General features: G+C 38.7%; 1 protein-coding gene across 1 annotated transcript in view; it reads left to right on the plus strand.

Moving 5' to 3' along the window:
• Positions 1–17,945, plus strand: part of eml5 (EMAP like 5) — a 45,994-nt gene that overhangs the window by 25,755 nt on the left and 2,294 nt on the right. The window contains exons 17-37 of the mRNA XM_014996631.2: positions 803–903; positions 1,024–1,217; positions 1,395–1,506; positions 2,315–2,442; positions 3,688–3,829; positions 3,925–4,077; positions 5,672–5,803; positions 5,900–5,988; positions 7,120–7,296; positions 8,668–8,869; positions 8,954–9,080; positions 13,586–13,664; positions 13,886–14,015; positions 14,100–14,198; positions 14,962–14,982; positions 15,187–15,360; positions 15,858–16,066; positions 16,252–16,409; positions 17,291–17,405; positions 17,481–17,669; positions 17,770–17,942. Of these exons, the coding sequence (XP_014852117.2) occupies positions 803–903; positions 1,024–1,217; positions 1,395–1,506; positions 2,315–2,442; positions 3,688–3,829; positions 3,925–4,077; positions 5,672–5,803; positions 5,900–5,988; positions 7,120–7,296; positions 8,668–8,869; positions 8,954–9,080; positions 13,586–13,664; positions 13,886–14,015; positions 14,100–14,198; positions 14,962–14,982; positions 15,187–15,360; positions 15,858–16,066; positions 16,252–16,409; positions 17,291–17,405; positions 17,481–17,669; positions 17,770–17,942 (2,904 nt within the window). The remainder of the gene's footprint in view (positions 1–802; positions 904–1,023; positions 1,218–1,394; positions 1,507–2,314; positions 2,443–3,687; positions 3,830–3,924; positions 4,078–5,671; positions 5,804–5,899; positions 5,989–7,119; positions 7,297–8,667; positions 8,870–8,953; positions 9,081–13,585; positions 13,665–13,885; positions 14,016–14,099; positions 14,199–14,961; positions 14,983–15,186; positions 15,361–15,857; positions 16,067–16,251; positions 16,410–17,290; positions 17,406–17,480; positions 17,670–17,769; positions 17,943–17,945) is intronic.

Here is a 17,945-nt window from a genome sequence, read left to right on the forward strand (position 1 = left end):
ACTTATGGGTATTGTCTTTTAATTATGTGAATTGTACTTATATTGTAGCTTAAATAAATAAAAAATATTTATTTAAAAATGTTCAATAATATCCATGAAAGTTAACATATTTTTTATGAAAATGTAACATTTATTTCAAACTCCATCGTAATATTTTACGTAAAGACAATTGTTTCATAATCACATTTTCACAAGCCAAATTATGAATCACCGTATATTGCAAAGAGTATAAATGTACATAAAACATGTATATAAAATACAGTAACTTCACATTTAGCAGCATCATGCTGTGGAGATGCAGAGATGTTAGAGGCTGCAAAAGACAAGAAGTTCAGCTTCCAGCTGAACAACTCAAGCATAAAGTCAGAGCTGCAATCAAAATGATTCAGATCAAAGTGTATCAACACTAGGAATGACCTAGTCAAAGTCCAGACCAAGTTCCAAATATAAACTCTCAAATTTCAATTTGAGAGAACTGAAAACCGATGTTCACAGATGATCTCTACCTAAACAGACTGATCTTGATCTGGAGGTATTCTGCAAAGAAAAATGAGTAAATATTTCTGTCTGTAGATCTGCGGAGCTACTTGGTTCTGTCCAGAAAAGTTAGGACTACTAAGTTTTGACTCATTCTATATAGTTGTATCACATGAAATTCCACTGAAATACCACAAAATGTAACTTCATTTAATTGCAACCTGACACATGTGAAGCAGGTTCATGGAGTATGAATACTTTCAAATAAATACACTTAAAATATGTATGCGAGGATATACAATATTGTTTGTGTGTTGTTTTTCAGAGGAAGCAAGGACAAGATATTTGTAGTCAAAATAAATCCCTACCTACCCGACAAGCTCATCACTGCTGGTGTGAAACACATGAAGTTTTGGCATAAAGCTGGTGAGACTTTGCTTTTTTTTTCTTGCCAAGTTCACAGAATTAGACTCTAACAAGCAGAAACTCTATTGTGGCTGCCTGTGGCACATTTCAGAGCCAGTTCACCGTCTGCCTCTGTTTCAGGTGGTGGTCTAATTGGACGCAAGGGGAACATGGGGAAGACAGAGACGATGATGTGTGCTGTGTATGGCTGGTCGGAGGAGATGGTGTTTTCCGGCACATGCACAGGAGACATTTGCATCTGGAGAGACATGTTCCTGATGAAGACGGTCAAAGCTCACGATGGCCCTGTTTTTAGCATGCATGCTCTGGAGAAAGTGAGTTACAGAACCAAAGGAAAGGTTTTTATTTTCTTCTGACTTTATGTTAATTTCGGGCTCGGTCTGTTTAGCTTTCTATTTTTATTGTGCGTAGACCTTTCTCACATATGCTCTGGCAGTGGCATGTGAAAACAGACTGGTAGTATTACAGCTGTGACACTTTCTCCCCTTCAGGGCTTTGTGACTGGTGGAAAGGATGGTATTGTGGCTCTGTGGGATGACACTTTCGAGAGATGCCTGAAGACCTACGCTATAAAGAGAGCTGTCCTAGCTCCAGGCTCCAAAGGTAAAAAGGTCATCCCATTGCCAATTACCCTCCTCTGTCCTTGGATCATTCACCCTCTCCATTTACAGAATTCAACTAACTTATGAAAATACATATGTAAAATTCACATTTTGCACATTTATACTTCCACTTGGGTCTCAGTTGCTTCTAAATCACTTAAAAATCACAAAAAGCAACTCCCCAGTTGCTTTTTGGTAATAAGATTTTTGTTATCTCCCTATTGCTAAGTCACTTTCTACGGACACTGTGCCGTTTCCTAGCCTAGCTCCTCACCTAGCAACCCCAGTCATGCCCTGTTACCTAGCAACTAAAGTGGAGCTCCAGCATGTTTGGTCAGCTGGTTTTACCACTGTATGAGCTGTACAATGGCTACTGGAAAAGGCAAGTGTTTTGTCCTTCCATAAACCACTTGCTGCATTCTTGCTGGTTGTACAGGAGGCTCTACTTCTACTTTTCAAAGATGTACAGTTGTATAATTTCACATCTGTTTGCAGCCATTTTCACATGTGAGTGTAAACATTGAGTTGGAGTGATGTGGCCAGCAGCAGCTTATTTGGATTTAAGGTGAAAAGAAGCTCTAAAACGGCTCTTTCCGAATGAGATCAAAGTAGGCTGAACTGACCAGACTTAAATCTCTTTATCTAACAATGATTTTGTATAAAAAACGTAATGAGCATGTTATGTATAGCCCATAGGCCTATAGTTAACTGTTGAAGAAGTTATATTAGTTCACCTTTGCAATCATTCGAGGTGTTACATATTGCAGTTTTGCTTTAAGACTTTATTGTATACATCATTCCCTCTGCAGGGCTTCTGCTGGAGGACAACCCCTCCATACGTGCCATATCTCTTGGCCACGGCCACATCCTGGTTGGGACCAAGAACGGCGAGATCTTGGAAGTGGACAAGAGTGGTCCCATCACTCTCCTTGTCCAGGTGGGAGAACAAAAAAAATACACCATGCAACATTCGAAAGTATGTATCATACTCCTTGAACTTTTTCACATTTGATCACATTACAAAGGCGAGATCTGTGTATTTCTTAGGATTTTACAAAACACACCAACAGGAAAAAAAAAGTGTACTTGCTTAGTATAAAGAAAGGAATGTACAGTTTTTAAAGGGAAGAAGCTGCAGAGGCATTCACAAATGAAAGCCAGAATGGTCCTGTTTGCAGTTCAGCAAAGACCAGAAAGGTCAGAGATAAAGTTGTTTAAAAGTTTAAAGCTCCAGAGATCCACAGTACAAAGGAAGAAAATGTTGACAATCATTAGTTGTACCCTCCACAAATCCCCCAAAAATCTAAAATGCTTCTCTTTTAAGCAAGAGTCTGCCTCTGACACCATTTGAATACCGTGGACTCATCATTTTGTGTTCTGGAGTTGGATGCCCTGACCATTCCTTTTAAACCTGTGGAACAAAGGGCCTTTGAACATTAGAGTCATGCGGATTATTGATCATTTTAAAACCTAAAAACCAAAGTCTTCTCTCTGGCTTTTAATTACAGCTGAATATTTAACCTTTTGCTACATTTTGCTAAATCCCAACAAAAAACCCTGAAATTCGTGGTTGAAATGTGGCATGTGAAAAAGTTTAAGAGGCGTGAATCATTTTGTGAGACACTGTTACTGAAGGTTACATCAGACTTTGATTTTTTTAAGTGTACCAGAAACCAAATGACTAAATATTGTCACTGACAAATAATTTACCTGGGAGTTATAAAAGCATGCTTGTGCATTCATCTGTTGTGTGGCTTTCAGTTGGATAATAATGGTGCAAACTAATCTCTAGAGATTCAGAGGCAATAATGCGGATGAATTAGTGCCAATCAATAAAGAAATTGTTAATTTGGTTAAGTGATCCTGGAGTGTCCCCCAATCCACAGTCTTTTTGATTTTGGGACAAAGAGAATAAATGCTCTTGCCCTGCTGATGCAGATTTCAACAGATGGGATCGATTCATGCGAGACAAGAAATTGAATTTGCTCCTGAATCTGGTCTCTAGGTAACAGGCGAGCTAGTTGAATCAGAATGTAAGTGATAGACCTTGCTGTAAAGACGGTGCAGTAAGTTAAAGGTTACATTGTGTGCTGCCGATCGCTGCTTCTAGCCTTTTAGCACCCTGTTTTCCCTCATCACCTGTTCCTGGATTAAATATTTATCCTCTGGGATGTGTCTGCAGGGTCACATGGAGGGTGAGGTGTGGGGCCTGGCCACTCATCCCCACCTCCCTCTCTGTGCCACGGTCAGCGATGACAAAACCCTGCGCATATGGGACCTCTCGCCCAGCCACTGCATGCTGGCTGTGCGCAAACTCAGGAAAGGTTTGTCACATTTAAAAACACCACAGGATGAATGTATTTTCCTGACAGCGAGTGTGCTGGTTTCAGGGCTTTAACAGACAACCTGTCCTCCACAGGCGGCCGCTGCTGCTGCTTCTCCCCAGATGGGAAAGCCTTAGCGGTGGGCCTGAATGACGGCAGTTTCCTCATTGTGAACGCAGACACCCTGGAGGACCTGGTGTCCTTCCACCACCGCAAGGACATCATCTCCGATATCAGATTCTCTCCAGGTTGGCGGTTCACCTACGCATTTCCTTAGTGGGCGAAAAAAACTCCTCCCAATGTAAATAGAGCTCTTAAATCCCCGTGCCCTTCAGAGCAGCTGGGTTTACGGCGGGTAGGAGGCTGGGCTGCATATCAGCAGGTATACATGATTTTCCCCTCCCGCTGTGAGTCAGGGGGGAACAGACCGCTGCAGGCCTGACCCAAATTAATAGCTTTCTGTAACAAGGCCAGACAGAGAAGCAGTGAGAGGGGAATGAGAAACAGTGGGGGTTGACAAAGTGAGAGCAAGAAACTAAACTCTCCTTCGTCTGGACACTTAATCTTCAAAGAGATCCTGTTTCTTCACGCAGCATCCATGGATTCCTGAAACAGCTGTCAGTTAAAGTCTCAGGATACAAAATGGGCTTTTAGTACTGTTAAAATGATAATTATTTTAGTTAAAGTACACACAGCTGTCTGCCCAAGGCTAAAATTTGACAAAGGGTCTAAAATTTCCACTTTAGCATTTAAAGTTACAGTTGTGGTCAGAACAATTTGGGGTTATAATGATCCATTTGACCTGCTCTTTTTCAAGGGTGGCATAATTATATAACAAGAATTAGGTACATTGTAAGCGTCTAAAGATGCAGTATGGAACTTTTTAAAGAATGTTTTTGACATATTTGTTAAAACTGCTGTCATGGCGTGATTTTATGCCATGAGACTGATAATCTGTGAAAAGATTGTCTGAAGTAATGCACCGCTCCCAATCAAAAACAACCAATTACAGTCAAGAGGAGTGTCTTAGCACTGCCAATCAAACTCATGTACTCGCTGCTAAATGTGCTAACGGCAGAGGAACAAACTGTTTACCCACAGACAGCAGTAGCCATGCTAACTAGTCTGTGCTGGTTGCAGCATAGCAGAGAGAAAGAAGAGAAGGTGGAGGGGGATGAGCAGCGCCACACAGAGAGGTGATTGACATATTTAAGACTCTCCTTCTGGCTCTGATTGGTTGTTTCTAGGTAGCACTGGGAGAAGGCAGAGAAGCTTGATCTTTTTTTCACAGATTATCTGTCTCATATTATACTGTCACAACATAATGACAGTTTCAACAACAGAAAAACAATTTTATAAAAGTTACATACTGAGCTCTCTTGTTATGAGCAAGTTTGTCCTTAAAATGAAAAAGTGTCTTGTTAAACCAATAAACTTTCTTATAATAATAAAATGAAAACCTGCTGACTCAAATTGTTCATAGGAAAGTGTTTAGGATGTGAAAGAGCAGCTCAGATCCAAAACAGATCAAAGCTGCTTTTTAGGAATAGATAAAGTAGGTTAACAATAAGCTGCTACAATGACTCTGACCTCAGCCTTAATAAAAATCTATGAAACCAACCAGTTTAAATGAACTCTGCCAATGCTGTCAAGCAGAGAAGTCCAATAAAAACCCAGCCAGAGTTATGCCAGTAGCCTGCTGATTGTTACAAAGTGTGTGCGATTTCTCTGCGTTTATAAGTATAAAATACCATTTTGTATTTGAAGAACATGCAAAAATATATTTTCTTTCAGGAAATCTTTGCAAAAATAATTAATAGGTTTATTTTTTTCTTGGCTCAGGAGCCGGGAAGTACCTCGCAGTCGCCTCAGGAGACAGTTTTGTGGATATTTACAATGTAATGAGCAGTAAACGGGTGGGAGTGTGCAAAGGATGCCTCAGTTACATCACCCATCTGGACTGGGACAAAAGAGGTAAACAGGACTCTTAAGGCAAAAATGTTTTTACTGCTTTGCCTCTGAAATAGGTGTAAATAAAATTAAAGTGTCTCTGGATGCTCTTGTTCACAGCAAAACTCCTCCAGGTCAACACGGCAGCTAAAGAGCAGTTTTTTTTCGAAGCTCCTCGTGGCAAAAGGCAGACCATCCCTGCTTCTGAGGTAAGCAGGGCGGGGGGAGAATAGACGCAGGATCAGCCGTGGCTGTGGCGCCTCCAGCCCGCGTTTTCCCCCTTGGGATCAGACGAGACTAGGCGAAGGGCAGTGAAGCATTAACACGGCCCATTTTTCACCAGTATCGTTCTAATTTGGGCCATGGAAGTGGGATAGTGTTTGTGGTCTTGCGTTAATGCGTCGTGACATTCAGGCACCTTGCGAGGCGCGCAGTGGAGGGGCGCATTTACAAAATAAGTGTCAGTGATGATAAATGCTGTTAGGTTGAATCTCAGTGGAGAATGACACATCCTTCTTAGGCATCTATCTTCTCCTCACATTCATTACATTAGTCTCCTGCAGACGTGATCAGATGGGGTCGGTTTTTCTGCTCTCTACTCAAATAAACAATATAACTTTACCAACTCATTATAATATATGTGGTTATATTAGTTTGAGAACACCCAGAGGTGTATAAGCTCCACCAGTTTAGGTGTTGCTATTGTTTATGTAAAGTCAGGTTAATCCAATGAATGTGTATTATATGTAGTGGTGACTGATTTAAAACATCCAAGGCAAATGTTGAATTTTTGCACATTTTATGACATTGTCACCATAAATCTTATTTCTGTTTTACTGAAAATTTGTGATAGAATGACACAAAGCAACACACAATTATATAGAAGACCTAGAAGGAAAATCCTACGTATTTTTCACATTTTTAAAAATGAAAATATGAATGAAAATCTGACATATTTGTCATGCATTTTTATTCAGCCACCCACAGTTTTCCCCCTGGTAAAATTTTTAGAGTCCAGTTGTGTGTAATCTCAGTAAACACATCTGTTCTCTGAAGTATTGTAGCTGTAATGTAAGAGTTTAAGGTATATATATATATTTTTTTTTTTGCAGAATATTGCAATTATTTACCTTCAGATTCCGATTAAAGAATTTTTTATCTCAGAGTATGAAAACTGATTTTACTCACATCTTCCTTAGAATTTAAATTATTAAGCTAACACAGCTTTGTTATTATTATTATTATTATTATCGGCTTGACTCTGGGTGTTGTTTGTCTGACTCTGAATGCTCTTGTTGAAAGGCAGCCTTGGTGATTCAATCTCTACTGACGTGTTTCAGGTGGAGAAAATCGACTGGAGCACGTGGACGTGTGTCCTGGGGCCGTCTGTTGAAGGCGTCTGGCCTGTGATCAGTGAGGTCGCAGAGGTGACCGCCGCCTGCCTTAGCAACGACAGGAGGGTGCTAGCAACGGGAGATGACTTGGGATACATCAAGCTTTTCAGATACCCTGTCAAGGTAAAACACAGCTTATAATCACATTGCCCTCCAAACTTATTGGCACCCTACCTTGCTTCATGGATAATTGTTGTTCAATGATTATTACAAAGCAAAAATGTAATACTAAATACAACCTGGCTAAAAACAAATCTACTTCTACATTTAAAATTGTATATACATTTTTGACAGTGTATTGTCAGATTATTAACGGAAAATGTTGCTTGTAGCAAAGTATAGTTGTTGAAAAATAAGACAACTTATTTTTCAACAACTATGCTTGAACATAATGATACTTGAACATAATAATACTATGTTTGAACATAATGATACTTAGTATGGCTGCAGGTAAACCAGGTTGCTATAAAAAAATTTCTAATTAATAAATAATATGGGCTGATGCATTTACTGGAACACTAGACCTTTACTCAATCCAGGATTTGAGCATGTATAGGGTCAGGGAAAGGGCAGCTAACATCACTGCAGATCGCACTCATGCTGGACACAAACAGATTTTCATCTTCAGGTTGGTGCTACAGAGTGCTGTTGGCAAAAGGAAAAAAAAAACTGCCAGAGAGACGGTTTATTTCCCCTGAAAAAGGGATGTTTGATTTCCTTACATCTTCTGTTTTTCTTTCTTTATAAATATAAAATATGACTGCAAATATGTGCATTTTTTTACTTTTATCTTGTTTTATTCCCTCTAAAGTTTGCATATTTATTTTGTCTGTGCATTTGTCTGAAGTCCAATTCCCTGTCTGTGCACACAGTCTTGGTGAATAAAGCTGATACTGAGTATGATAGACATTAAAGTACTGCAAGCTCTGCAGTTATCTGTTCATTTTCAAATTTAGCTCTGAATAGTTTGTAAGGCCTAAAGAACCATAACCCTTAGCCTTCTTCATTTTTACACACTGTAACACTAGGAAGACCCAACTTCTTAGAAGTATAGATTAAAGTGTTAACAATGAGGGGGAAAGGGGCGAAGATTTAACTATTCATCAACAAACACTCCATGTTGGGTTGGTGTGAAATAAAACTCACTGTTAAGAACAGTATTTGTGATGATGTGGGCTGTTTCTCCTCTGAAGATCCCTGGAAACTTGTTTGAGTACCTTTCCCTTTGGAATACATACCAGGACATTAAAAAAATAAAATAAAATCTGGTACCATTTGCTTGTAAATTAAATGGGTTATTACAGTGTCTTTCAACAGGCTAATGACCCAAAACAAATACCAAATCAACATAAAAATAGAACAAAAAAAAATCACACAATGCTGTTTTCTTTCAACACCTTCTGACTTGAACAAAAGCTTTTGGATTCATCCAAATATTATGCTAATGTTGTGTTAATGTCACAAGTGTTGGAAAGATGTCGCTTTTCCCTCCAGGGGAAATATGCAAAGTTTAAACGCTATGTGGCACATAGCACACATGTCACCAATGTGCGATGGACCCATGACGACAGCCTGTTGGTGACAGTCGGTGGGGGTGACACCTGCCTCATGATCTGGGCCCACGAGCCCGGGGGCCTGCGGGAATTCAAACTCTGTGACAGCGAGGAGTCGGACATCGAAAGCGAGGACGACGGAGGCAAGAAACACACTCCTGTTTCGGGTTTAAACATTCAGACGCTGCTGTTACATTAAAGATTGCATTTTTTTTTTGTTTCATTAGGCTACGACAGCGATGTGACTAGAGAGAATGAGATCAACTACACCATCAAGGCCTTATCTACCAACATGCGACCAATGACAGGGGTGAAGCCCCACCTGCAGATGAAGGAGCCCTCCATTGATGAAAGGTATTTTTTATCCAAAATGTGATGGAGTTTTCTCATTTGCTCTTCTCTGTCTGTACTCTGCCCTTTTCAAGCGTTTCTTTTCCTTTGTGTAAATTCTCTTCTTTTAATTAACTCTGCCTTTTCTGCTCTCCTTTAATGGCTGTCCATCTCTGATTTTCCTGCTACACTTTTTTCTTCCACATGAAGGCAAGGAGTGGTCAGGTAAGTGCTGGTAATGTGCTGATTCTGAGGGACTGCAATGGGAAAGAACAAACAAAAAGTCAGTGAAAACATGTTTGTAACTCTTGTAGGTGAAATTACATAGTCACCTTTCAGTTTAAACAAAGAAGCAGTTTAGATGTGTTTGGGTGCCAGGAGGCATTCGGCTAAAGTTACCCACTGAAGCTTGAATTCATGCTCTTTAAATATTAGCTCAGCAAACTGGATCGATTCTAGTTAAGGTGGATCCACAGTGGCTTACAAAGGGTTTTTTTTAACCGCTTGAAATTTCTTAACATTTTGTCAGTTTACGGTCACAGTATTCAATGTATTTACTGTTGGTTTGGAAAGTAAATTAATAAAAAAATATATATTGTGAAGTAGAAGCAACATCAGGCAGGATCTTTCTTTTCCACACAAAAACATAAAATTACATAAAATAAAAAAATGGAGATTCTATATAAGAAATATAAAAATAAGTTAACTAATATTATAAAAACATGTAAAAAGGACTATTATCATAAATTACTGGATAGGAATAAAAACAACATTAAGGAAACATGGAATATTTTAAATAGAGTTATTAGAAAATCTAACAATAACAACTATCCAGACTATTTTATAGATAATGAACAGAATATTACTGATTTGAAAAGTGTCGTCAATAAATTCAATAGATTTTTTGTTAATATAGGACCTCAATTAGCAGAAAAAATACCGACTACAAAAACTGCAACTCAGCAATATCTAATTGAGAATAATCCCAGCTCCTTATATCTCAACCCTGTACTAGAAGAAGAAATCATAAACATTGTGAATAACTGTAAAAATAAGACTTCCACTGACTGTGATGATCTGGACATGAAAACTATTAAAATAGTAATTAAAGGAATCTCTAAACCACTAACTTATATTTGCAATTTATCATTTCAAACAGGATCATTTCCCAACAAAATGAAAATAGCTAAGGTCAAACCAATGTATAAAACTGGCAACAAACACCTCTTCACTAACTACAGGCCTGTCTCTCTTCTCCCACAATTTTCTAAAATCCTGGAAAAACTCTTTAAGAAAAGACTGGAACAATTCATAGAAAAACATTCGCTACTTATCAGCAGTCAATATGGATTCAGAGCAAACCGGTCAACATCGCTGGCCGTAACTGACTTAATAGAAGAAATAACCAACGCAACAGATAGTAAGAAACTGGCAGTAGGGATATTTATAGATCTAAAGAAAGCTTTTGATACAATAAATCATGAAATCCTACTTAAAAAATTAGAACGCTATGGAATTAGGGGAGTAGTTTCTGACTGGATGAGGAGTTATTTAAAGAGCCGGAAACAATTTGTGAAATTGGGAGATGTGGAATCTGATTGGCAGGAGACTGTCTGTGGAGTACCACAAGGATCAGTATTGGGACCAATTTTATTTAATCTTTATATAAATGATATCAGTAAAGTGTCCAATGTATTAAAATTTATCTTATTCGCTGATGACACAAATATTCTAGCCTCTGGCGACAATTTAGAGCATCTTCTCTCAACAGTTACCTCAGAGATTAGTAAGTTAAAGATATGGTTTGACCATAACAAATTATCCCTAAATTTGGACAAGACGAAAATCATGGTCTTTGGGAACTGTTATAAAAATACTGAAATCCAAGTTCAAATAGAGGACGTAACTCTAGAAAGGGTTTTTGCTAATAAGTTCCTCGGTTTAATAATAGATGACAAAATCAGTTGGAAACCTCATATTAAACATTTACAGAGTAAACTCAGTAGAAGTATATCCATATTGGCTAGAGCTAGACATGTACTGAATGCTAAATCACTTCATATTCTATATAACTCTCTGATTTTACCATATCTATCATATTGCTGTGAAGTGTGGGGAGTTAATTACAAGAGCTCTTTACATCCGGTAACCGTCCTACAGAAACGAGCCATTAGAATCATCCATAATGTTGGTTATTATGAGCATACAAACCCGCTCTTCATAATATCCAGAATTCTCAAATTTGACGAGCTTGTAGAATTTAAAATGGCTCAATTTATGTTCAAAGTATCTAAAAAGTTGTTACCTGAGCACATACAGAGCACGTTTTCTGAAAGAGAAGGGGGGTATAACTTAAGGGGTCACTCAAACTTCAAGATCCACAATTTTAGAACAACAAGAAAAAGCTTCTGTATTTCAATTACAGGTGTAAAGTTATGGAACAAGTTACATGAAGATTTAAAACAAAGCAATAGTTTAACACAATTCAAAAGAAAGTACAAAGAGGTAATTTTCAATAGATACACATATGGGTGACAGAAAGCAATAAGGTGTGTATTGCAGATAACAACTTGGTGTAAGGGTTTAGAAAGACAAACCAGCATAAAATGGGAAAATGTATAGGTAAATATTAGTAACTGTTACTTCTGACTGCCACTTTGACTTTGATTTTTTTAATGACAGTAGAACTCTAAAGTCTCAAGTGTTTAGGGGTAGGAGTTTATAAGTTCTCACTTCTTCCTACCCCATTTTGAGCATGATATGTTAACTGAAACAAAAAATCTGTATTTTCTCTTCTTTCTTATGCACTTCTTGTTACTGTGCACTATTTTATTTTTATATTTGTATCATGTTCGAATAAAATTTCATTTCATTTCATTTCATTTCATTTGTGAACATGCATTTTCAGGTCTTGTCATTGATTTTCTTTCTGTTTTTTTAACACATTAACACATTGCTTCATACTTAACTGTTGCATTAGTTGTTTGTTGTTTTGCTGCTGGAAAGTCTCAGGTCTTCTCCATCCTCTAACTAGTTTTATTTCAGGATTATACTGGATTTATATGTTCAAATCCTGGAATATAATTGATTTACAGCCTAACCCTGCCTTAAAAACTCCACAACCTTCTCTCTTCATAACATCTTCGTATAGTCTTCATAATGTTGTTTACTCACTAATAACCTCTGAAGCTTTCCATAGAACAGCTGAATTTATATAAATTACACAGAAGTGGACTCATTTTATCCATTAGGTTTCTTCTTTTTGAATTCGATTTGGTGGACTTTTTTTAATGATACTAGAGTAAAGAGGATGTTAATACAAATGCTTGCCACACGTTATAGATTTTTACTTAGAATATGGAAAACCATTTTTTCCCTTTCTCTGTGCACCATTTGTGTTAGTCTGTCATAAAGTGCCATTCAATCTGGTCATAACAAGACAAAAAGTGAGATTGTTTAAGGGAATCTGAATATTTTGCAGTGGATGCAGACACTGAAATCCAGTGTTGTGCGTTTTGACGGGCCTGTTTAGCAGGACCTAATAGGCTAAAGAATACAACTGGCATTTAAAACGATGCTCTTTAAATTTCAGTTCAAAACATTTAAACATGCAGTTAATTAAATAGCTTGAATTTAAGGTGGATTTTTATTCTCCGACTCAGAGGAGTTACATTTTAACTGCACATCTAATATTAAAGGACATATTAACTATTTATAAATCTCAATCTGTCATTCTTTAAGTCTTTTTAAAGAATGCCTGTTTCTGTATTGCACACATTAATCATCTTACAGTATCTATCGTGCTCTGCGGAAACCTTGTCTTCCGCCTGTTTCTGATTGATTTTCACATTTCCTCTTTGATGATGCCAGCTTTCCGTGCAGCATCTTCTGGCCCACATTAATCAGAAATATACTGAGGCTGTGTTGGATAAATGCAGTGGGTAATATTTTTTTCTTGTTTTCTTCCTTCTTTTTGCTGCCATGAAGAGGGTCGAGGTAATTATCTTTTTCTTGTAGATTTCTAAAATGTGAGTAGAATGTGGAGGAGCAAAAAGTGTTATGTTTCAGCTTTGTTAAACTGAAATAAATATTTGAAAATTACATTTTCTTTTACTTTGATCAACTTTAATGCTAATCAGACTTTTAGACTTTCTTTTTATTGCTTGTTAGTTTAGACTAAGCACCTCTGCCGCTGAATGCTTCACCTCGCATGTCTGTGCAACTTTCTCATAAAACGTTAGATCATATTGTTTGACTCCACTTTAGTTGACATTGAATCATCTCTTGTGGTCTTCATATATGTTTTATTTTCAAAGTGTCTTTAAAGATGGGCATCATATTTTTTTACCGCTTCTCAAAATTACTGTTGGTTAGCTTAAAACATGTTGCCGAAGGCGAAGGGAATACTTTTTCATTGCACCCACTAAACGTTTTGCACCCATATTGTGTAATGTAACGGCCATCATTATGATCCTCATTATTGCCATCATGAGCTGCAGGATTTCGCTCATCCCAGCTGTCTGTTTCAGGCCTCCTGTCAGCAGAGCGCTGCCACAGCCTGAGAAGTTGCAGACCAACAACGTGGGCAAGAAGAAGAGACCCATCGAGGTAAACTTCTCCTCATCCTCACCAAACATGGCCAACATGATGAACTGTATGTCAGCAGAGGGAAGCTTACTGCAGAGCCAATGTGTCAGATGCAGCTCTCTCCTTGGGAAGCTGTGACGATGCTGTAATTGAATCATTTGTGCCGTCATCTGGCTCTGGGCATCGCTGTTGTCATGGAGTTAACCTTTCTGACTCTCTGACTGACTTCCTCTCTCCCACAGGACTTGGTCCTGGAGCTGGTGTTCGGTTACCGTGGCAATGACTGCCGCAACAACGTGCACTACCTGAACGAGGGGGCGGACATCATCTACCACACGGCCTCAGTCGGCATCGTGCTCAACCTGACCACCTGTAAATAGTTTGTTAGACAATATGATTATTAACTAACTGACAGACACAATTACATTTTTGTTTTTTTTCTGTATTTTCTGACAGCTTGCCAAAGTTTCTATGTTGAACACAGTGATGACATTTTGTGCCTGACAATCAATCAACACCCCAAGTTCCCTAATGTGGTGGCAACTGGACAAGTAGGTATGTTTGTGAGAAGTCGGCCTCTTGTGATTTTGCATTAAATGTGAAGATTATTTGCACACCTGATACCTGATTAAACAATTTAACAATTTATGATAATCGGAGTTACAAATGTGCAAAGTAGAATACACAGGAATTTACACAGCAGTGTCAAAGCAACTAAAATAAGCAATTGAAGTAGATTATTTTTATTAAATAAGTGTGCAGGTCTGCAAATTATGAAATGAATGACAAATTATAAATGGTTTAAAATATGTTACAAATAAAATTTTTCAACCTCCTTTTCCCTGACAGCCCTAAATAATATCTAGTGCAAATGAATGCATTCAGTAGTCACCTAATTAGTTATTTGGAGTCAATCTCTGTGTTTTTTAATAACAGTGTAAATCCAGCATTTCTGTGAAAACCGGTTTTATAGATTATTAGTAAACAAACAGCATCATGAAAACCAAGGAACACAGCAAAAAAATAACTATGTACCCTTTTTCTTCCAGTCATAGTTATGTGCTGTTTCATTCATTTGTTACATAAAATTTTGATAAAACACAGTTTGTGGTTGTAAAGTGACAAATTGTGAAAATATTCAAGGGTAGTATACTTTTGCAAAGCACCTTATATCATAAAAAAAACTGACAGGAAAGATGTAAAAGCTGTAAACTTCTCAAATCTGAAATAACGTTTAGATTTCAGAAAGTTTATTTCCAAAAGCTACTTTCAGAAAAAAGTGTAATATTTTAAATAAATCATATTTTCTATTTTACAGGTGATACTGGTGACATGTCAGGTAAGACATTTCCAAAATTCATAAGAAACTGTTGAAGACTGGAGAAAATACTTTAGAAAGTTAGATTACTGCTATCAATAGTTTTTGAAGTCAATACACAAATGAAACTACAATCATGTAGTATGTGTTAAGTAATAAAAAAAAGTCATTTAAAGTCACAGACGTAAAAGATAATCTAATCTGTTTATGTCTTCTCCTCCTAAGCCACGTCTCCTTCCATTCATGTGTGGGACGCCATGACCAAGCAGACGCTGTCGGTGCTGCGTTGTTTCCACTCCGGCAGCGTCTGCTCGGTCAGCTTCAGCGCCACGGGGCGACTCCTGCTGTCTGTGGGACTCGACCCTGAACACACCGTCACCATCTGGAAGTGGCAGGAAGGTAATCCAGGAGGAGAATCTCCTCAGATTTTCATATTTACTCTGGATTTCAATTCAATTTAATTGATGCTTAGAAATGCTTTATGTATGCCAAAGGTAAATTAAATGTTGTCGTAACTCGTATCTCTGCTACTCTGGAGCAGAGATGAGACTGTACATCGAAATGACACCATCAGTCATCGAAAAGCACTGCTAATCCACCTCAGTTGCTTTTGCTGCCCTCTGTCTGGGGTAGACAGATGTTGGAGTAGGGTATATGAAAATAGCTTGAATTCCTCCTTCTTTCTCAGCTCTTTCACCATGCATTGAATCCCTTTTGCTCCTCTGGAAGTTGAGCTAAAGTAAGAAAACCAACAGCATCCAAAACCAGAGGAAATAATTTTCCAAAAATGCAATGCTTCAGTCAAAACATTTTGATTAAAAGGCTACATAAGGAACAAATCAGATCAAGACTAACTTTGACGTAATTCTTCTGCTCCACTCCTCTGGTTACCTCAGGTGCCAAAGTGGCCAGCCGGGTCGGTCACACACAGAGGATCTTTGTGGCAGAGTTTCGGCCCGACTCGGACACACACTTTGTGTCGGTGGGGATCAGACATGTCCGATTCTGGACGTTAGCGGGTCGAGCTTTGCTCAGCAAGAAAGGCGTCCTGAGCTCCATCGAGGACGCCCGGATGCAAACCATGCTGTCTGTAGCATTTGGAGCTGTAAGTAACTATTAGCATCTTTAGCATCTGATTGTGCCTAATTGTTTGTTGTTTTTTATCTAACTCTGTAAACCTTTTGTCTCTTAAATATGTAAAGCTCTGCTTAATCATGCTGTGAACTGTTTTGCATTGCTTGCTCTGCTCTCTTAGGCCACTAGATTAGTGCAGATTTGTTTTCTTTTCAGAATAACTTGACATTTACAGGTACCATAAGTGGGGATGTGTGTGTGTGGAAGGAACACATTTTGGTAAGAATAGTGGCCAAAGCTCACACGGGCCCCGTGTTCACTATGTACACCACTCTGAGAGACGGCCTCATCGTCACGGGAGGCAAAGAAAGACCGTAAGTGCTTCTGTGTTCACTGAAAGTCGTGGTAAAAAGATTACTTTCATCACATTCAGCACAGTCATGGGATAAAAAAAGGACTCTCTTGCTACTTGCATAGATATTTAAGAGGGCAAACAAATTGTTTCCTTCACAGTCTGACCCACAACAAGGAGAAATGACCATAACGGCCTTTTCGGAAAAAAATAATTGCTCCCCATCCAAACATGAAAGGATCGTAGGACCGTTTTTTTATTATTTTCAGTATTTAAAGATCATTAATTTGAAGTGAAGAACATTTAATGAAGCAGCCAGGCTTCTCAATAGTGAACATCTGAGAAAATTTACCCCAACATCAGACTATGCAATACTCAAAGAAACAATAAAAACTCCAGTAACTTCATTTCACCAAGTATTTCTGTCTAGCTTCTAGTGTGAATATCTGTTAAACACGGTGCTGGAGGAGTTGTGATTTGGACCAAGGCAAATTACATCCACTGAGTTGAGCATCTCCTCTGTGTGCCAAAGTAACCTAGAGGGAAACTTGGTTCAACTTGGGATCCGAAAGAAATCAGCAAATCTACAGCAAAATGGCTGAAAAAGACAATACTGAGAGCATGATGGTGATCCGTTAAACTCCAGACATCAGCTTGGCTGAATTATTTTGTTGGGACCTTGAAAGGATGAAATGGCAAAATTCCTCCAAAGCAATATGAAAGACAGAAACAAGACCACTACTTCTAGGAATTTATGTTAACTGCTGAATCACTTAGTTTTTACCATGAATGAGTTGAAAGTTTGAAAATGTCTTTTTTCCCCCAAGGCTGCATATTTCAGTGAGTTAAAAATGTATCCCTTGGTATATTGATCAGCTGATGGTTTCAGCAATTGTTCTCCAGATCAAAGGAAGGAGGTGCTCTGAAGCTCTGGGACCAGGAGCTGAAACGCTGCAGAGCCTTTCGGCTAGAAACCGGACAGATCATAGACTGCGTTCGTTCTGTCTGCAGAGGAAAGGTACCACGGATAAAGATAATCCAGTTATTTTAATGTCACCCTCTGCTTTCTGGTAATCTTTGCTTGTTGTTGCAGGGTAAAATCCTGGTGGGCACCAGGAACGCTGAGATCATAGAAGTGGGAGAGAAGAACGCAGCGTGTAACATTCTGGTGAACGGACACATGGACGGCCCAATATGGGGTTTGGGCACTCATCCTTCCCGAGACGTTTTTCTTTCTGCCGCTGAGGACGGCACCGTTCGCCTGTGGGACATCCCAGAAAAGGTCAGAATGACTCCCAGCTCGTCTCTCTGACTTTCCCATGGATGTTAGTCTGGAAATCGCTGAGTCGTCTGTGTTTTCACGTTGCCTTGTGGGAAAACAGAAGATGCTGAATAAGGTGAACTTGGGCCATCCGGCGCACACCATAAGCTACAGTCCTGAGGGCGACATGGTGGCCATCGGCATGAAGAACGGAGAATTCATCATCCTGCTGGTTGCCTCGCTGAAAATCTGGGGCAAGAAAAGAGACAGACGCTCCCCTATACAAGATATCAGGTA

Source organism: Poecilia mexicana, unplaced genomic scaffold (assembly GCF_051168715.1).
Source record: "Poecilia mexicana isolate PSO_F unplaced genomic scaffold, ASM5116871v1 scaffold_22, whole genome shotgun sequence".
In the NCBI taxonomy this organism is placed as follows: Eukaryota; Metazoa; Chordata; class Actinopteri; order Cyprinodontiformes; family Poeciliidae; genus Poecilia; species Poecilia mexicana.